Source organism: Venturia canescens, chromosome 5, assembly GCF_019457755.1.
Source record: "Venturia canescens isolate UGA chromosome 5, ASM1945775v1, whole genome shotgun sequence".
In the NCBI taxonomy this organism is placed as follows: Eukaryota; Metazoa; Arthropoda; class Insecta; order Hymenoptera; family Ichneumonidae; genus Venturia; species Venturia canescens.
In genome coordinates, this window is record NC_057425.1 from 11,850,384 (window position 1) to 11,871,933 (window position 21,550).

At 39.2% G+C, this 21,550-nt stretch overlaps 1 protein-coding gene and 1 long non-coding RNA gene across 6 annotated transcripts in view; both read left to right on the forward strand.

The window, feature by feature from the left end:
- Positions 1–21,550, forward strand: part of LOC122411279 (cyclic nucleotide-gated cation channel alpha-3) — a 177,779-nt gene that overhangs the window by 19,988 nt on the left and 136,241 nt on the right. For all 5 annotated transcript variants that reach the window (XM_043419989.1, XM_043419993.1, XM_043419992.1 and 2 more), the window contains one exon: positions 119–2,052. In XM_043419989.1, the coding sequence (XP_043275924.1) occupies positions 1,692–2,052 (361 nt within the window). In that variant the 5' untranslated portion in view covers positions 119–1,691. The remainder of the gene's footprint in view (positions 1–118; positions 2,053–21,550) is intronic.
- LOC122411285 (uncharacterized) lies at positions 12,259–15,630 on the forward strand. The gene is made up of 3 exons (XR_006261135.1): positions 12,259–12,692; positions 14,848–15,099; positions 15,178–15,630. It is a non-coding gene; the product is annotated as an uncharacterized lncRNA (long non-coding RNA).

A 21,550-nucleotide genomic window follows, 5' to 3' on the forward strand; every position in this document is an offset into this window, starting at 1 on the left:
TTATTGGGGTTTTGAGCTGAGGAAAGTCGAGAAAATGATTGCGACGGATTCGGCCAACAAAAATTGATGGTTTTTTTACGTACTTTTCTACATTCGTGCTCATCTTTCCATGTTTCAGGATTCCTTGGGTCCGTTAAAATCGAGTAACGAGAAATACTCCGGGATAAGTGAGAGCCTGGATAAAAGATTTCGCGTTCACAACGACGCATGGAAAATGAGCGGTCAGGTTGTGGACACTTGTTGCACGTGAGAACGTTGAGAAAAGGAAGAATAAGGTTACGTCGTCGTGGGATAAGACGCCGAAGGATAAGAGGTCCGGATATTGGTCGTTGTGCTTGCCGCGTCAGAAACGCTCCGTGTTGTTCGACGTATGATCCATTATAGTACAAAGTACTGTAATAATATTGGGAGGCCGAAGAAGAGCGGCGTGGAAGGGCTGAGGAAACAAGAGTTTGGATGATAAAAGTGAGGAGAAAATTGAGAGAGAGTTAAAAACCGGGAGGACGGGGAGATTGGAGGAAAAGAGGAGGGAACGAGGACGCGAATAAAAAATAGGAATAAAATGAGCGCAGAGTCACCGGTCATTCGGTGACATCGGTTATCATCGAAATGTCCGATTTGACGTTGAAAACTCGAGGTGAGTTACGCTCCAACGTAAATCCATTGGCGATTATTTACAAAAGTCGTTCGAGCGAGTCGACGATAGCCGGTTATCGGAAAGTCGAGTACAGAAAGGAGGAGGAAGAGTCCGAGGAGGCGGACGAGGAGGACGAAACGAGAAGAATCAAATGCGCAAAATATTTTAACCGTAAAAAAACGCTTTATCGCAATTCTATCAGAGACAATCGCGGCGCGGGGAGCCGGATAAACGCAGTTTCGGCAGAGAGAAGAAAATCAATTTCTTTTGTTCTTCGAGTCGAATGAGTTACAACGAACGAATACACGCAGAGGTATACAAAGAGCATCATCCATGGGTTTCGAGGTTGGCTGAGTCGGGAAAACGCCGAAAGAACCATTTTACACTTTTCCTTCAGCTTTTTCCCCCCTCTTTCGTTCTTCCGTCTCCGGTTGAGGCAATCCACGGGACTCCCCACTCATAATTAAGGCTGTTGAGAACCAGGCGACCGGATTCCCGGTGTAAAACAACTGCCACGTAAATTCTCAGTCGGATGCGAACGAGACTCCGCGAAATTACGTTGCCACCAGTGGGCCAGCTTCCATAAAACGCTTCGAATCAAATGCCATCGTTTCGACTAGAAACTTCTCGAACGAAAAGAGAGAAAAACCGTTTATAAGAAAAAAATCAATCGATCGAAATGACGACCCGGTGACATTCGATCGTCCCACCCATCGAATCGAACACGAGAATGTTTTTCAACGCAAGAATTTATAATCGAGTGTACTTGAAAAATAAAGTAGAACCGAGGGTGCGCGTTAGGTCTTGAAATAATCGAATCAACGAACCAAGCAAGAATTCGAAGACGAACAGAAACGATTCGCATGATTGGGGAGGCAAAGTGCGAGCTTTTTAAACAACCGAGTGAACTTCGCTCAATAATTCAGTGAACAAGTGGCTTTTTAATAAGTTTGCAAAAGTGTTGTTTGGCAAAGGGATTCGTAGGGACGAGGAAAGAACAGGTGGGTCGACGCGTAGCGGCGGTGCTACCGAAAGGCTGGATTACCTCCGTGGAATGTCTTCGGGCGCCAAGCGGCTGGTTCAGTCGCTTAAGGGCCGTAGCACCGGAGGTGGAAGAAGCGGGGGTGGTGGTGGTGGTGGTCGTAGTGACGGCGACGGAAGTGGCGGTGGTGCTGGTGCAGCGAGCACCAGCGCAACCCGTTTGTTTCATTACGACAGCGGTCACGAGCTCGACGAAATATCGGTAGTACAGGTTAGCTCCAGAGGGGGAGGTGTTGGGGGCAGCGAGGGCTTGCCTACGCCAGCTACACCCTGCAACTGTTCAGCCGTTAAATACGGCAGTGGACAGACCCTCTACAGCATCGCGGGATCCGTACCTCCTGCACCTGCTGCGCCTATTCATAGGAACGCACCTGGTAAGCTCAATCTTATTTTTCTTTATAAATCAAAGATTAAGGTAGTTCAGGCACGAAACGATTTTCTTAAGGTAGTCTTGAAATTTATACGGAGTTTAAGGAGTTTCGGTACAGGCGATACAATGTTGCCATGTTAATCCATGCTAAAAAAATTTTAAAATTCAAAAAGTTTAGAATTTTATAAAATTTGGTGAACATATTCTTTAGTGCCAAATTTGACGACACAAATTTTTTAAGATTTTTCTTCTACACAGTTATCGAGTAATTGATCACTAAAGTTTACGTGTATAAGCATAGCGTTTCCATATATATAGGTATACATTCCGGGCATGAGAAATCTGCTTTAATGCGTAATTACTCGATAACTAAGTAGAAGAAAATTTTGAAAAAATTTGAGTTTACGCACTTGATGTTGAAGAACATTATCACCAAATTTGATCAATTTCTTAATGTTTTGACTTCTGTACCGAAACTCCTTAAATGGGCAGTCGACTGACAGGCGGTACCGCTTCTTTATACTGCATTTTTCTATTCGTGAATAACTCTGTGGGTAATTTCTCTACTCTGACGTAACTCTATTCTTCAACTCTACCACTGCGTTTCATCAACTTTACGAGTAAATATCTTTAATTTTTAGTCCAGTTTCAACTCTATTCTTTATTACCGGTTCTTAAATAAGTCTATGAGAGAAAATCTGTTGGCTGATAAATAAATATCTTTATTCGTAAATATCTCTATTCTTGTAAAAGGTTAATCTTTAGAATGCATGCGCGAAAATAACTCTGCTCCAAAATATTTTCACTCTGGAGCATCTCTGCTCCAAAATATGCCGTATCGTTATCATCTCTGATCCAACACATCTCTGTTCTTAATAAATTTGAGAAATTCTCTGTGGCGAAATATCTCTGACACGCGTATTAAATTTGAAAGGGTTCGTTTTCTTGCTTATTGAAATAGACGTGCTTAAATGTGAAGAAAAATACACAGGGTTACAGGGACTGTGCGTAAAAAATCGTTTTTCTTTCCATATAACGAATGAACGCTTCTTACGAAGTTTATGAAACAACAATGAAGTATATAATGAAGATTGGGGGAAAAAATCGAGATGATTGTCTTACAGTAATGAAGATATATTACGTTGAAGATTGAACAAAATTGGTAATGAGCACTCGTTTAAGGAAGTTGAGGCTGTACAGTCATTTTTTTACCCAAAAGTGATGATCTGTACCTTTCAAAAGTTAGGCCAGTTTATAGTTTGGCAATGTTGCATACACTTTAAAGAAAAGTTGGGGAAAAAAGACGAAAAACTGGTGAAAGCTCAGTTGAAAACACGAACAGTGACGATCCTAGCATCAAAAAACTGCACGGAAAACAGATTATTATTAATATAATCTCAGCAAATCTCCTAATAAATCTGAAAAAAAATTGACATTATTCGGCAAGCCTTGCTCGTGTTGCCCAAAAAATTTCATATTTTTAGCATCATTTTTAACGGAGATATCACTGAATGTGTCTTGACTTCCATAAGATTACATGTTATTTGGCCCAAATTGTTATTGATTTTTCTCAGCAACGACGCTCCTAAACTGTCTGAAAAATTAACTGATTTTTTTTTACACTTCACTTTATAAGATGCAATCGGTTTAAAAGCGGTATGACATCATTTTCATTCTAATGCCTCAACTTCCTTAACCTCACATTCGCTTATTTCGGCATTTTGTTTCTTCTTGGTTTGCCCTTCTGTCCTTTTCTTAATCCATTTCCCTTTGCGTTCTCTAATTAGATTTTTCACATAAAAAACTATCGTATTTTCGTCAGGGACGAATGAAATTTGAGGTTCGATCGGGCTTGTAATTTCATTCGCCAAAAGATAAGTTTCAAAGACTTATTTACGATTTCGAATTAATAATTTTGACATTAATTTGAAGTGATTATATCGTTAATTATAGGAAGTAAAAATCGGTTTAATTTAGACATCATAAAATACGGTCCTCAGTTCTACCTTAATATTGGATCGAGGTCGAGACGAGTGGTAAGAACGATGAAAAAATGAAAACTCAATTCTCTAGGAAAAAAACGCACCAGTTTAGAAAAAAAATTTATATTTAATTTCGTGGATGTATGAATTTTTCGGGTTTGTGTTGTCCACGCAGCACAAACCGATCGGGGATCGAAAAAATGAGCAAAATGAGTAATGAGGTTGTTGGTCGGTGGTTTATTGCCCGATTCCTTGACGACTGGGCTCGATTCGTTGACAATGAAAGTCGTGACTTTCCTTAATCCACGCGATATGGGAAAATTATTGTGAGAATCGTGACGCAAAGTATTATCATTCGATTTAGAAGAGAAAGAAAAAACGCTCGACCGAGTTTCATACAAGTTATAGCGGACTCAGTTTCTACCTTTTTTGTCCAAAAATCTCATCTGCTAGAGCCAAGTTACTTTTGTATGCCGAACAAATGAACTATGTATATCTGCGACGCTCTTTCTTTGTCAGGATCCTCGATCTCTTTCGGCCTCGTCAGTCAGCAGCGCCTCACTCCTCTCGTTCGTTTGTTCATCTCTCGTTTCAGCTCTTTCTTTCTCTTTCTTTCAGCTCAGTTCGAATATAGTTCACTTTATTTCTATCTTACTTTCGTTCATCGAGTCGAACCGGGAGCGAGGTCACGTAGCCGCCATTATATACGAGTTTTCATACTTTTGTCGATGGTCAGTGATTCTCTTGTATTTCGCCAACTTGAGCAAACTTTTTCGTCATTACTTCTTTCGTTTCGGCCACTTTTTCCGACTTCTCGTGTCGCTTTCAAGTCTCGCATAAACCACGAAAATCATCAATAGAGTTTTTCATTATTTATTTTGTCCAGGCATTCGTGTCGCTTTGATCGAATTTGAAAAATGGGTGCGGTGGACCAATAACAAATAGTCTTGAGACGCGAAAGGGTCTACCCTAATTAGACGGCCAAATAAAAGACTGTTGCCACGAATTTTTCGACCGGTATAAATTATAAATATGAATATAAAAAGTGTTGGGCCTAAAAAATACACAAATTTTTTTTTTATATTTATTTTAGTCAGTTTTCGTACAGAAAAACGGGGAAGAAGACAGGTCCAAAAAAATGGATGTGCGTCGTTGATAAAATCTCTGGATTCTGACCGAATTTTTAAGGTTCCCTTGTCGTCATCGAAAATCTTAGGAAATAGTCATCGATTCATAAAAAATCATTGGTGTAAAAGTATTTCGAAAAGAATAAACTCAAAATCCTCGTGATGAAATCACCGAAGTTATTCTTTCCGGGCAAAAATTGTGTCAAGCGATCCCCGAGTTTGTTTTACGGGCGCTCCAAGACTCCGAGTTGGCGAACAAATCGTTTAGAGTTTCTTGCAAGATGATTTTTTCCAAGTTTCAAAGCTCGATGAAAGGATCAAGAGTCGTTTAGAAGAATTCGGATACGACGAGAGAGAAAGTCGATGGGGGAAGGCTCGGGAAGGAGGGGGCTGCACATTTGAACTTTCGCACGAACTACTCGCTATAAAAAACTCTTTCTTCTGGCTCGTTCATTCTTGATGGTTTTCCACTTGACTCTCCCCTCATTGTACTCGACGTACTTTGGGGATTAGTGATAATTGGTGTTACTCGAATACTTGCTCCAATTGAAGCGAAATTGAACAATCAATTATGAAAATACACAAGTAATTGGTACAGAGGAAACGCAATTTGTTGAAACTTGCGAAGTTTGCTGCTCGAATTTTCCTGGGAGGGAGTCTACGAATGGCAAGAAGGGCGGATCCCGAATTTTTATTTGCATTTTTTTATGATTCACTTTCAGTAAGTGCATTGAAAAGTTTCTGCGTTAAAAAGGAAGACTGCAGACGTCACTTGGTGGCGAGAATGGAAGAAACGTTGGGAAACGCTCCGCTCGATGAAACAGCCATGGAAAAATATTTCGATTGTTTTTCTATTCGCTGAGGGACAAAAACGGCTGCAAATAGATGAAGAATGGATTCGTGAGCTGGGGATAAAAAAGGATGAGAGGTCGCCAAGTGAAGGGTCAAGAGTGCATGTGGCTCTCGGTACGAGGATAGGGATGAAAAACTCTTCGTGACAGGGTCGGGGGCAGCGTCGAGGGACCTTTTTAAAGTTGATGGATGTTCCGGGACTGATACGCGTTGGAAAATATTTTTATTCGCAGCGAATATATATATTCAAACGAAACCGCCATTTGAAGCAATTTAAAAACTCGAAATTGCAAAATTTGAGTAGCTTTAGATTCTTTTTAAAAAGTTAATTTGAAATATTTGGAAAATTGAATTGCAGCCTTTGAAAAATGTTGCTTCCAGCGCACTTCTCCATTTCGAAAATTTCGATAATTTCAACAAAATTTTTTAGTTACTCGCCAAGGGCGTCGAGAGACCAACGTCCCACTTGAATTAATTCGTCGCATACCATTTTCGTTTTTTTTTCATGTCACCTGTTAAATTTATTCCTCTGCTTCCCTAAATATATTCTATTCGGTTGATTAATAATTTATCAACGAAGTCCCTCTTTTTATGGGAGCTTCATGGTTAAAAATCGTGAGGCAGCGAACTCAAAAATTTCGTATTTCAAAAACGCCAATGCAGTCGTATTCCATTAAAACCCTTCATTCATAATCCTCTTTTAAAAGCCTGAGAAAAAAATGTATTTTCACACTGACGCCAGTCAAAGAAAAAAAAATTTATCAACCTTGCGTTTATAAACTTAGTAATTCAGCCAAAATAACCGAATTATTTTGGCTAATTGTTCTCACGTTATTTTCAATTTGTAGATTTTTTTTACATTAAATCGCTACACCGAGTCTTGGCTCGTTGCGATAAACTGTGCATGTCATTCACAAAATCGATGCATTTTATTTTACCTCACCATAATATCACTATAGCGAATAATAAATAGTGCTACTGGATGCTTTGTACGAGCTGCATACAATGGAGATTGGACTGATGCCACGACACAACATTCGACAGTAACTGACGGATATCTCGCGTATGAAATTTCATGTTGTGATTGGCTGCCAGCCAGACTATCCTGATCCACGTTGCACGAATTTTCAATATATACCATGCTGCTCATCCTAGAAATTCACGATTTATATTCATCGCGTATTGTTTTTTTTCCTTTTCATATGTCAAGCATGACAAAAAATTTCATTTTTCGATGATACGCCGCAGTCTTTTTTAACGAGCTATTGCAGTGTCGTTTTAAACGAAACGCCTTACGTATCATGAATCACTGTTATGAAAAGCTCTTTTCACCGGCTTCCCTTTGTACGTAATTTTTTTTGTTATTTCATTTTTTTATGAATCGTTTTATTTTCTTTTTATTGGCCACACATCATTCGTTTGTGTGACCTTTAAGGTAGTTCATGTCTGAAGGATCGAACCTTATGGGTGTTTAAATTGGATCGATTTATACTCAATAATTAAATATATAATCACTTTAAATTAATGTCAGAGTTATTTATTCGAAATTGTAAACAAATTTTTTCAACTTATCTTTTGGCGAATGAAATTACAAGCCCTTAATTAATCGAGCATCCATCACCGACTGAACCCCAAATTTCATTCGACCCTGGCGAAAATACTGCAGTTTTTTATGTCAAAAATCGCATTAGAGAGCATAAAGGGAAAACACAAAGGGAAATGAATCAAGAAAAAAGTATTAACAAAAAGACAGAAGGCTGTGACAGAAATGGGCCAAGCCAAGAAGAAACAAAATATACCGAAATAAGCAAATGTGTGAGGTTAAACGAATATTCATTACCAATTTCGTTCAATCTTTAACGTAATATATCTTCATTACTAGTAAGACAATCGTCTCAAATTTTTTCCCGAACCTTCATTATATACTTCACTCTCATTGTGTATTTTTTCATAAACTTCGTTAGAAGCGTTCAAATTCTTTATATGGTAAGATAAATAGTTCCTATAACACTGTGTATTTTTCTTCATATAGATTCAAACTCTGCGTAAATTTCAAGACTTTCTTAAGAAAATCACGTTCCATGCATGAACTATGTTAAAAACGAATCGATGTGAGAATGAATTAGAAATTTCGCTGAATAATAAAAACATGACATCCTCCATGTCTCCAGTCAGTTTTTTAGATATTTTTTTTCAAAAATTGCATTCGTCAATTAATCAATAAGAGACAGTCGAAAAATGTCTGCGACAAGGACCTCCCTTGCGAAAATTCACCGGGAAAGAGTTGAGCGCGTCAGGTTCGATTATTCTACTCATTTCATTCGAATGTGATGCTGACAAAACGTTTTTTTAAATCCATACGTTGACAGCGCATTCGTTCCACAGACACACGCATTTCATATTTTTTCGATTACAACGCATTTTCGACATGTTGAGTATCGGCTTTACAGAATTTCCCATGAAATCATTTGTTTTTTGGCATACAAATTGAAGAGGATTTCTGAATGCACCTTTCCCTGGAGCTCGTCGCGAGTTGTCAGGTTTTTACGATAATGAATATCATATTGAAATGGAAAAATATCATTTTCGTACATTTCTAGATTCATTTTATAAATGCACATTTGAGAGTACTCTAAATAACAGACTGGTGAAACCCAATGTACAGGAACTGCGCAGAGTAATAAAAAATGCGGAGAATGGATTCTTCAAGACTTTTATACTCTGAAAAATAAACTGCACGATGTGCATGCCCATACAAAATGGATATGTTCAAACGTGTACTCACATTATTGTGTATACTTACCCTCGAGTTTAGAAGAGACTCAACTTACTCCTGAAAAAAGAATGAGACGAGAGAAACGAGTGAAAATAAAAAAATTTGCTAAATTAATTCTGAAGCACGTACGACGCAGCACTCACATGCGATCTCGCGCCTCCGTATATCACGTCTCGTTGAGAGTGTCGAGGAAAAATGTATTTCGCAACACGCTCTGAAAAATCTAGGTGCATGCATGTGCGTCGTCGTTGTGCGACATGTTTTTTGCTTCGCATGCATATTTCACGTGTACACGCTGATTCAGAAGGGCTCAATCCCGGCTGGCGTTTCTCGTAGTCCGTTGGAAACAAACGTTCAACTAGTTTTATCCTAATAATCCGCACTTTTGCGTTTTTCCCAATGTCACGGTAGCTCTTTAAGTTGGACCGGAATTCGAGGAAGGAACGGAGGCCTGAGGTCACGGGCGAGAGCTCGGTATTTTGCATGCAGGACATTTCTCGCGGAGCGAGTCGAAATAACGATGGTAAAAACTAGAGAAAACGTAATTTCTGTGGGGGGAGAGAGAGAGAGAGAGAGAAAAAGCTCGAAAAAAGTAAGCTAAAGAAAGGCCTGCGAGGGGCTGCGCGCAGGCTGTTTCCAAGAAGCACAGCCGAAGCTTCGAAGCATATATCGAGCCTTAAGTCGGAATTTTAAGTTGGAATTTTCCGAGTGTATTTCTATCTATCTGTATAGGACGGATGTGAAAGGAATTTTAAGCTGGTCTCCCTATATGTATAATATAATACGAGTGCCATCTGTATATATACTTACGCGTATGTCGTAGACGTGGAACGTAGTGAGGCATATATCAGAGTGGATGATGCTTGTGAAAGCTCACGATATATAAATTCCACTGGTTATAACTCAGGTGGAAGCTCTCGGTGGAATGTCCTTGAATTAATATTCGAAATATAAGAATGATAAAACTGGGTGGAAGAAGAGAAGGAGAGAAAAAACGATACGAGGAAATGCGAACTGTCAAAAAGATGCTCGAGCCCTGAATTCCGAAGAAGTATTGCAACTTCGAAAAGCAGTGATTCCTCTGACGTGTCTGTGCCACGTGTCAAATTTATTCATTCGTTCACTCTCGTTTATTCTGATTGAGAATATTTTTTCTCCCCAATGTAATTATACGTTACAAACTTTATACTCCTACGTCGCACAGTTCCTCAAACGCTCTCCTTCCCACCTCTCCCATAATGATATATTCCTGATGAATCGGTGAAAACAGAGAACTGTCACGTAGACAAATATCAAGTTTTTCTCAAGAAGAAAAATAAAAGGAGAGCAGGATATATCCAAGAATTGGAGAAATCCAATTACACTTTGCGTCTTTTCGCTATTATGCAAGGAAAACTACACGAACTTCGCCCTCGATGTTCCTTTCTTCCCGTGAGAAGCAGAGAGAGAGGGAGAGAGAGAGAGCGAGTACAAATGTAAACTCACTGCTGACCCGAACCACAAGCAGTCTCCTCGTACAACAAGATCTACGAGCTCAAGCAATCCTCCCATCTTCAATCTTTGTGTACAATGTATTTATAAATGTGGATAAATATATCTATATTGAATACGTATATACACATAGAGATAAAACAGCGACACCGACAGTGTGCAACTTTGAGTGAGAGTGGAAATTTTCAGCACTATATGTGCCTTTGTAAGCAAAGGTTTGCTAAGGAGAGGAAGGGAGAGAAAGGGATGATTGAAGGACGCAATTGAAGAGGCGCCAGGCTTGATTTAACTCCACTTCCAATGTGTATAGAAGGCGAATTGAAGGATACACTTGTGTGGGCTACACGCCAGCGTTATTCACGTACACAGCAGGCTATCTCACGCGAAACTCACATTTTTATTTCTCGAGCCACGAATTACATTATATTGTTAATCCGTTGGCAGCACACTGGTGCAAATTCACGAAAATTACAAGTGTCTACACGGAGAATACAGATTCGTTTTTTATAGTGAGGAATATATTATTTTTCAAGAATTTTCAAAGTATTTAGCCGCACCGATTACAAACAGTATTTTTAGAATTTTCCAATTTTTCGTCCCTTCAATTCTAAACGGCTTTATGTGGATAGCAAAAAGTGATGCACGTGAGAATTATGTTTCATTTTCGAGTGTTATTCATCGTGTCAGACCAGCACTTACCGATAAGCGGAAATGTATTTTAAATCACACATTTTTACTGTCAGCTTAGTGCTCTGTGATAAATACACGAATATGCACCGAATACGTGTGACATTTTACCGTACATGTAGTTTTTTTTTGGGGTCGCTCTCGAGCATACTTTACAATATAAGCATTTGAAGCGACTGAAAAGATTTTTTACTATGCTTATAGAGAAAAAGACTCTCGAGTCTTTTGAATAATTGGTCTTTTTACTATGGTGGATAGAACAATTCTTATTGCTGCTCTTCGAATTAATGCTGCAATCTAAAACGTATATACTGTCCCTGAGATACTATATTTGTAGTACATTTCTCTAGAATATTCGGTCTCGTTTTTTTCTGTGTAGAACTCAGAAAAATGAATTGTTTAAAATTTTTTTCTTCAATTTGCCCATTATTTAATAATAAAATATGATTTTTCAAGTTTTTCGATGATTGTAATCGCGATTACTAAGGTTACCGCTAAAAAATCTTGTTGTCAGATTAACTCCATAAATTCATGGATGAGATAAAACGTTTTGAAAAGTCCAAGTGCAAATTTGCACCGGTGTGGTGAGTGTGTGACCTCGAATGGAATGTGGTGTTTACGGATTAAAAATGAGGAGTAACGAATGAATAAAAATGCGAAAATTTTGGGCTCCGGAATTCAGGAAAAACAATCTTCAATTATTTCTTTACCTTCGAGAAAATTATTACTCGCCGAATAATCAGGGCATCTTCGAAGCCACGCATTTATCGGGCTTGCACTATCACAGTATTTTCGACATCGTAAAATTGCGAGGAGACGGAATCGAGCAGAAAGTTTCTTTGCTCAGAATCGAGTTTGAATAATTGATCAAAATTTTCGATTCATTTTTATTCGAAAATTCCCTCCTACCGAGACTTTTTCTCCATTTTTTTCTTCCATCAATCCTCACTCTCAATTCATCTTCTCAACATGTACAGTGAGTTTCTTCCGGCACACTTCACCTACGATTTCTACAGAACGTCAAATTTTACGAGTCGAGAGCTATAAGAGACCATTTCTGTGGTTTCTTCTTCATAGGATTACCAGCGCACTTACACACATCCCCGGGCATTCATAAATCCATTAGGAAAGTAGATGTTTTGTGTGTATATAAAATCCATGTATTTATATACCCTTAGCAAAGTGTGTGATTAAGGACAGACATTAATTTATCTCGACAGCGCTCTTCGTTTATTCACTAATCCTTCCACCTTGCGAAATATCATTTCTCGTCTCACTGCAGCTTTGAAATTCAACATACGTAGCTCAGTACTTAGCTGCTCTGAGCTGGAGCCGTGCGGTGCGTGTATACATAAATCCACTGTTGGAAATGTCAAGATTTCCTGATCTTTACGTGCGCCACTTAACTATCATTGAAAATGTTGCATTAATATTATCTCACGAAAGCTTTACGAGAATTAGGTAGTTTTGCCAAAAGTTCGTGTCGTTGTATCCGGGCTCGGGGTGCAAAGAAATTGAAGGTGGTGTGCGACGGCCAGGACCGCCATGGCGGCTACGCCCGGTTAAACGTTTTTACGTCTTTGTGAGTTGTGGCGAGAATAATAAAAGCTTTGAATGAGCTTTGCAAACGAGAATTCCGAGGGGTTGGAACTTGGTATAAAAAATGTTTTGTGGCCTCAGCTGCGATGGGTGACTTCGCTTTATTTATAATTCACCGGAGGAACACGAGGTTTTTTCCATTTTTGATAAATCGATAAGTTTTCTTTTATCGTTGGCGCCTCGTTGCTTCGGTTCCCAATACTTTCTTCTTTCTCCGCGTACTTCCTTTTTATTCCCTCGCCCGAGCATCACAAGTTTTCGTGTATATATGCTCACGATAGAAAACTCAAAATATGACGAGTGTATTATGGCTTCGGAGCTCCGCTTTACGTTTCTTTATTTACGACTCACCCCCAGCCAGTGTAGAATTTAGAGCAGGACTTTAATAACAAAGAAAAAGTGAATAAATAACTCGAGGAATTGCGACTTGGAGCAGCAAGCATCGTCGAGGCGGCTGCTCCAAACTTTTCCTCTTTCTGGGTTACACGTTCTGTAAATTTTCACACTACACGATTTCCGGGGCTCCATTATTTCGCGTGTTTTTCAAAAATCTTCTCACTCGACCCTCGGAGTTTTGAGGTCCCTTGGGAATTTCCACGATCCTGCACGTGTGTTGCCGAAATACACGAAATATTCGGAGCGTGTAAGACCCTCGCGCACATTTTGCACCGCAGTTTAATCCAATTACGTAGCGAAAACTGGCCGAGCATATATGCGCATCGACGCATACATTTATGCGTATAAACACGCGATAATACGGACCGATAGTTGCGTGTATTGAATCGATAGTTTAGAAAATATATGGAGGAGAGCCTGGAGGTAATCAACTCGGAGATCTTCCAGTGTAGCTCAGGTAGGCGAGCACTTCGCTCTCTTCGAAACGTACGCTATTATATGGAAGCACCAAGAGACCGATAAGCTCCGGAATATACGTGGTTCGAAGGTTGCCCGAGTGGAGCTCGCATCTTCGATTATGTGCTTTCCGATCGATGTGGGTACGAGGACGATCAATTATATCGAAGGTATCGCGTGCGGGAAACGGAACGGAAAATTACTGTTGATCTTCTCGTGACGAAGCGAAATTACTTTTTATGAATTAAATTGATATTTATTCAGATGCGGTGAACAATTCAATGGGAAATTGGAGCAGAGAATTGTTTTTGTTCCAGTCCATTTGCTGGCAAAACGTCATAATTTTTAAACGAATGTTCGGCTACAGGTCGCGGCCAATAGCGCCTTTAAGGTATTCCTTTCGCGTGACAATATTTTTCGGTAGCGCAAATTGGGACACTCGAAATTTCGACTCGAAATTTTCACGAATTTTTTTGACCGGTATAAATTGTAAATATGCGGATATAAGAAGTGTTAGGCTTAAAAAATACACTCTTAAAATTGACAAAGGACTTTTTTTATATTTATTTTACTCAGTTTTCGCACAGAAATATGGGGGAGAAGACAGGTCCAAAAAAAGCTGGGTGTGCATCGTTGATAAAATCTCTGGATTGGATGATCGGAGAAAAAAAATAAAGATGGATTTAGATTCAATAGGTAAATACGCCTATAGCGTATGTCATACGATTTTTGATTTTCTCAAAAATGACGAAATGCCGGGAATTTTTCCAAAAACTACGAAAAAGCACGTTTTTTTCATCGTTTCGTGATTTTGAGAAAAACGCGTTAAAACAAAAGCAGCAGGTACGCGGTAGCGCACTGGCCGGTGGGTATTAGCGCGCTCAGACAGCCGAGTAAACGTCGCTCAAAAGTGCACTTGAGCTGCTCAGATTTTTATAAAATTCTAGTACGATCCTTTTAAATATGTATATTTTTGAAAAATGCAATGAAAAAAACGATTTTCTGAAAATTCTGATCAGGGTAGACCCCTTAAGCACTTGGTAATCCTTATTTTTATCGTCGCTATGGATTCCTATAAATTTTACGATTTTTCAACTCTTCATTCTCCGCATTAAATGTTCGATAACCTAACCTGAAATTTCGCCAATCCGTTCCCATGGAATTTGACTAAAAATCAGTTATTTGCAGAATATTCAAGTCCGTGAAAGGAGTACCTTAACTTGCTCACTTCATTATCATTGTTCGTTTGAAATACATATATTTGAACAGTCGATGCTGCGTCGATGGATGTCAAAAGGGCTCCGCAATCATGCTTGATACCCATGCACTCCGTACAGCGTCCCTCCTCTCTAAGCTGTCGATATAATATATAAACACGATGTGGATTTTAATATCGATATATACATGTAAAGGAGAGTTTGCGTCTTCGGCAGGAGAGTTACATCGTACAAGTATGTACAGCCGAAGGCATATTGACCATCACAAAGGAGCGAGTAATGGCTGAGGTTAATTCCTGTTTGCACTGGCTACCACAATCGCACACCCCTCGACACCGCAAACCCCTCACAAAAGCATTATACCGCAGGAGCCTCTCGGTGGATCCTTCCTTCATAGCTGAGCCAACGGAGCATCGAAGCAAGCCATCCTCGGTCCCAGCAGCACCTACGAGCTCCACTCGACTCTGTGTATGACGTATTACATGCAACACCGAACGTTTTCCGGCTGACGAATGAACCGTCTAAACAGTTTCACGTAATTTACAGCTTTGACTTTACCGTACTATCGAATCGCTTCTCGAAAGTTATCGACTGTGAAACAGCATCTGTTCGACTCGATCCTCATGTTTATGGATTTTATGGGAGCAGGATTGAGCAAACGAAGAAGTCGATTTTGCGTCAGCGATTCGGCTTTTATTTAGGGGAGATTGATCGCGTACGAATCTCCCAATTTATTGTCGTCCATCGACGCTTTTCCGCACCGATTAAGCGACATTTCATCCGGCTCAACTTTTTTTTGGGCCCATGTACCGTTCAGTCTGTTCGCTCAAACGTATCATTTCCTGTACGATATCCTCCCGTACAATTTGTCAACGGACTTATGTGAATGCGAAAATTAATCGGTTTTCAATCGAGAATCTTACCCAGTGAGAGTCTCAAGTGCATGTATGAAGTATACAGTAATAAAAATTGACGGTGGATCGCCTGGGAGCGGAGAGATCTCGTTCTAAAATAAATAAGGCTCAAAAGTATTGCCCTTAAGTTTCCTCATATCCTCGATCAGCAAGTTCTTTTTGTGCAAATACACATTCGATATTGACTCACTCTATTGCGCGTAGCATCTTTACACTCCGTACACCGAGTCTCTTCGCTTCGATATACGCTCGTCTCTCTCGTCATTGATTTTCCAGTAAAACACGTAATCTCTGTGATCCAACCTTCTTATTTGTATCGACGTGAATTCAGCTCCAGTTACTCTCGCACATTTCTCATCAATCTCGAATGACTTTTCATCAAGTTTTTTCTTCGAACGTGAAACAATTTTCTTATGAAAGTCTTGAAATTTACACACACAGTTTACACAGAATAGACAGTCGGCTGACACGCATGTCAAATTTTAAAAGGTTCGTCGTATCGGTTATTTAGATAAAAGTGCTTAAATATGAAGAAAAATTCACAGAGTTTTAAGGACTGTGCCTAAAAAATCGTTTATCTTTCCATATTAGGAATGAGCGCTTTTTACTAAGTTTATGAAAAAGTACACAATAACACTGAAGTATATAATGGTTTGAGAAGAAATTCGAGACGATTGTCTTACCAGTAATGAAGATACGTTACGTTAAAGATTGAACGAAATTGGTAATGAGCACTCGTAACCTCACATTTGCTTTTCGGCGTTTTCTTTCTTCTTGGCTTGTCCCATTCCTGTCACAGCATTCTGTCTTTTTATTAATATACTTTTTCCTATATCGATTTTCCGTTGTGTTTTTCCTTGAAATTTCGGGTCCGATCGGTGATGGATCCCCGATTAATCAATGGCTTGTAATTTCATTCGCTAAAAGATAAGTTGGAAAAATTTATTCACAATTTCGAATTAATGCAAATTTGCACTTGGACTTTTAAAAACTTTTTATTTCATCTATGAATGTATGGAATTAATCTTACAACGATACTTCAGCGGTAACAATTCCTTGGTAATCGATTACAATCATTAAAAAATTGAAGAATCAAGTTTTATTATAGAAAAATGCTCCAATTGAAGAAAGGAATTTTGAAGTTCTAGGCACTTGAAATTTTCATGGGTGCAAATTTACACCAGTGTGGTGTCAAAGGGTTAAAGTGATTATAACTTTAATTAGGGAGTAAAAATCGATCCAATTTAGACACCCATAAAATAGTATACTTCGGGCATGATCTACCTTAAAGGAAAGTAAAGAATCAGTGAAATAGTTCAATTCGGAGGGACGGTTATCGTGAGATTCTCTTTTGTGTTCGATATTTTAGACGATCGATTTCGAGAAAGAGGCCACAATGTTTGCAGGCATTCGATACTTCTAAATGTTGTATTCTTTACGATCTGCTCCATTGTTTTTGATACTTTCACGTGCTATACATGTGCACATGTATTTACGGTCTTCTAAACAATGCCGGGGAGCGCTGCAGCAGTAGAGGGACGTTTTATGTCCTCTACAATCGAGAACGAAACGCCATTTCGTGCGGTGTGCAGTATCTATTCCCTCCTGCGTTTGTGTCTTCTTTCATTCTTTCCCGTTCCTCGTGCCTTTTGGCGTCGTTGCACAGGACAAGCCATCCTTAAACTCAGCACGAGACTTCCGTCAGCCTGCTCGTCTCTTCCCGCTTCTCTGCAGCTTCACATTCCAGGAATTTCCAGACTCACGTATGTTTCGTTCGTGTATATGTTTGCACATGGACGGAATTTCGACGTGATGACAGTTTTGTTAAGCAGAAGTCTTTTCTATATTCTTAAACGAAAGTTATGAATTTTTTCCGTCCCTCCGAATGAAGGAGCTAAAACTGTCATATTCTTGTTGCGAGCCAGCAGACGAGAGTTCTCCAAACGTTATTGACTTTCGTTAGAATGTTTAATTAAACAGAATGTAAACTAAAATCCACGTGCATGGGGAACAAGGCGGGTGCTTTTAAAGGGTGATTTTCTGCGAGGACGGAACGAAGAGGTAATAAAAAAAAACGAGAGAGAGAAAAAAAAACAAACAGAAGCACATCAGTGACGACGATCGCGACGGTTCTGACTTGCTCATTCAACAGATGCAGCGTGCGCTCTATTTATGCACGAAAGTAGCACAAACGTCACACAGAATGGAAACGCTCGTGCATTCAGACGTGACCGAGTTATGTTTTATTTCCAACAGGAAAAGCAGATTTTTATGCTCATACGCTCCGCTACTGCACTTTACATATATCGATGTTTGTACACATGTGCAATAAAAGAGTGGTACGTTCAAAAAATGTAGTCTGCTCGATGTCGTGCCGCTTAAACTCTCTGCCCAATTGACCAATGAAATTCGATGGAAACTCGGAAACTGAATTCGGCGTCCATATCATCGATCATTGATCTTGGATGTTGAGAACGTTTTTTCTTTTTCTACTGTGAACTTTTGGGGCACTCGTTGAAAAGAGACCGTTGAAAATTTTGCTAAATTTACTAAGCTTTACGAATAAAATGTGAAAATGAATGATTTACTGGAGAGAAAAACCTTCTTGTGACGACCTCACAAAATTACTTTTTCGACCATTTTTTTTGGGTGGAAAAACAGGAAAGGGAATAATAATTTCCGGGAGAATTATTGAGCAAATATTTTAACTGTGCAACAAAAAATTATGAGCAAAAAATATTGAAAAATGACGATATCAGTGGATGGGAAAAATACTTAATCTGGACAGTCCGAAGGGGATTCGGAAAATTTTTGTGTTATTGGGGAGTATTTGGAACATTGGAAAAATATTTGTTGATAAAACGTTTAAATGAAATTCGAATATTTCGTACGTATTTTCCCTCGAAATATGTTATTTTTACGATATTTTTAACGATTCGAATAAAAAGAATGAAAATAATTGGAGTTACGCTGCGTTTCGAAAAATTGTTTTTCGATAAGAAAAAGCGTTGAGATTTTTAAAACTTGGTCAGAGGGATCAACGCGTTCATGGAGAACCCAAAATTCTAATAAAAACTTTATTTCTCACGTATAAACTTTTCGCTTCACATTCGAGAGGGCTCAAAGCATATTTTAAGTCAATTAAAAAAATCGTTTTTCGAAAATTGTACGGAGGCTTCGGCTCTTCAAAAATCACGTTTATGATTTTACACTCAACTCAAAATGATCGTCTCACTCGAGCACGTGCGTCGAATTAGTCGAATAAATGTTAAAATATTTTTCGAAGTGAGTGACTCCAAAGCAGACAACGAGTAACTTTGTAATAATGAAGATTTGACTTGGATCTTAGCATGTGGAGCTTCCGTTATCCGTTAAGGTATATACGCTAGAAAATGTAAGCAAACATTAGCAAGACGTCGCATCTCCGTGTTGGATTATTCCAATGTGTGCATTGCGTGCCGCCCCGGCGCAGTGGAACAAGCCAGTGTTTGATCAGACTTGACGCTGTACATTTGTCGCTCTCTGGATATTCCACGAGAGGGGAGCGAGAATACGTGTATACATGAAATGCTCGGTGGAGCACTCGCAACAACAAGATTTCATTAGTTATTTAAAAATTCGAAAACTTTTGGTAAGAGCAATTAAACTCTGAATGTTTACACTAGAAATTATACGGCATTGAAACCGAGGACGTTTCAAATGAGAGTCACATTGAGAGAAGAGACTTGTTAAATAAACAAAAGTTTCATTAGATTAACAAATTGTGGTGAATAAAATGATATTTCCTGACTCATCTTAAATTTGTTTGATTCAAACACTGTTTACTTGCTCCCATGAATATTATCTGCTACGATGGAAAACATCGTCGAGTCTGTGGAGTTTTGTTGAGTCAACAAATTTCTTTCGTCGTCGGTGATACCGATAGTATGTCGAATAACCGAGTGGTAGAGCGGTAGACTTTCGAAATTTTAAAAGTTGTAGTATCAGATTGGAGAAAGATAAGTAATTTGAAATTCTTATTCCTGATCTACTATTTAGCTGATTACGTGTTTAACCGAATATTCTTTCTTTGAATTTGCATTTACTCGAAAATATATATAATTCGATAGATTTCATATCGAATGCAATTTTTACAGACCATACGAATGTCAAAAGTTCATGTTTTTAAATTCAAAATAAAGAGTAGTTGTTTTGTAGACAGACCAGAATGTAGAATAGCAAAAAATCGAAAGTGAATTTTTCGAGCCTATAAAACTTGGATATGCAGAATGGCGATGGCTCGAAAAGGCGAAAGTCAAAATGGCGATGGTTCAAATTGGAGGTCACCAGTTTGAGTGAGTGAGAAGCTCCTAGCGCTTCGCCATTTTGGCCGTTCGATTTTTTGGTACTTCAGTATTCACAGTTGATTGTAGTAATTTATGAATCGAAAGAGTGATAGTCGAATTTTTGAAAAAAACCACATTTTAGTCGTCGTTCTACGGGCGACTACTACGTTCCATTTTCGATGTAAACGCGTCCGCTTCGAACTTTGAAATTTCTACATTATTTATTTTCGATATTCAAAGCTAGTCGAATTCATCTGTCTCCATATTCGAAGTTTACAAACTCAAGATTTGAGCTCTTCGAAATTTTAGTAATTCAAACATTTTATCCCCTCCCCAATAAATAAATGAAATACTCGATCAGTGGAGAAACGTTCTCGTGAATAAAAATAGCATCGATCTTTTCAGTCGTGTCCATAAAATTTTATCATTAAATAAGCACTCACCGGAATCTGTTTGTGCCTCAACTTTTTTCCGTATATCCATTACATTAAAAACATTATGAAACTTCATAAAAGAGGGTATAAGGGGCATCCAGATAGGAAAGAACGAATGGTGGAGGGTGAAGAAGGAAAAATATCCGGAGGATATAATAGCAGTAACCGTCGAGATTTAAAGTTGAAAAGTCCCAATCTCTGTCATCTTTGATTCATTACTCCTTTCTTTTTTCAACGCACACACACACACACACATACACACATTTACGCCATACGAAGAGTTTGTAGAAAAATATGTGAAAAGCCTGCGATAAGAGCGTTCGTACGACCACACATACATGCTACTTAAAACGTGTGTTGACTCAGATTATCCGTGGATTTTGGAGGCCGTGTTAGTCCACCGATGGGGCGGGCTGTAAATATTATTTGGAACGGGGTGTCGGTTTTCAAGCCGAGATTTATAGCGAGCTTGAGAAGCGAGGGATGCTGGGGATAAGAAGGAGTCCTACGACGCCCAGTTTTCACGAGAGTTATTTAGCGTTTTATTAAAACTTATGATTTTCAACCATAAATGTAGCATTTTTTGGCGTCGGTGATGGAGTGTAAGAGAAATAATTGAAGGAAGAAAAATGGCCGAAGAAATAGCAGACTTTGCTCATATTTTCTTTGACTTTGATGGCTTTGGTGAAAATGAGTATCGGTCTCAGTCCAAGCTGGTGTTGAAGAGGTGCAGGAGCACGCGAGCTCTGTGGGTGAAGTGACTGTGATAGGAATGCCGCGGCCTACATTACTGCTCGCCCAGCACTCGCTATTCGTCGTTTCGGCATTATGAAGGCCGGAAGCCCATTGGCCAGTGGCCAATGTACAAATTATCTTGGCCCTGATGGCAACCGCGCGATCCTAGAGGACGCTGGTACTCGTAATTCTCGCCAACTATCCTTTCGTCTCCGTTTCGTTCTCCTTGTCGATTTACTCCTGAAACGGTGTCACGCCTGTCGTGCTCTGTGCAGTAAAACATAAATGAAATAGGCTTATCTGATTAGGAGGTAGCAATCGCCTGGAGACCCCGAGAGCCACGTTTTGCGTGACTTTCCTTTTCATTGGTCCTTAAGGCTTCTCCCATCTCGGAATGTTCTTCTCTCTTCCCCGCTGCTCCCCCGGCTCCATTCTTCCTCGCATTTTATCAAAGATCACCATTTTGAGAAAGCATTCGCCTTCGTTTCTTTCTCTTTCACGAAAGTAAAGA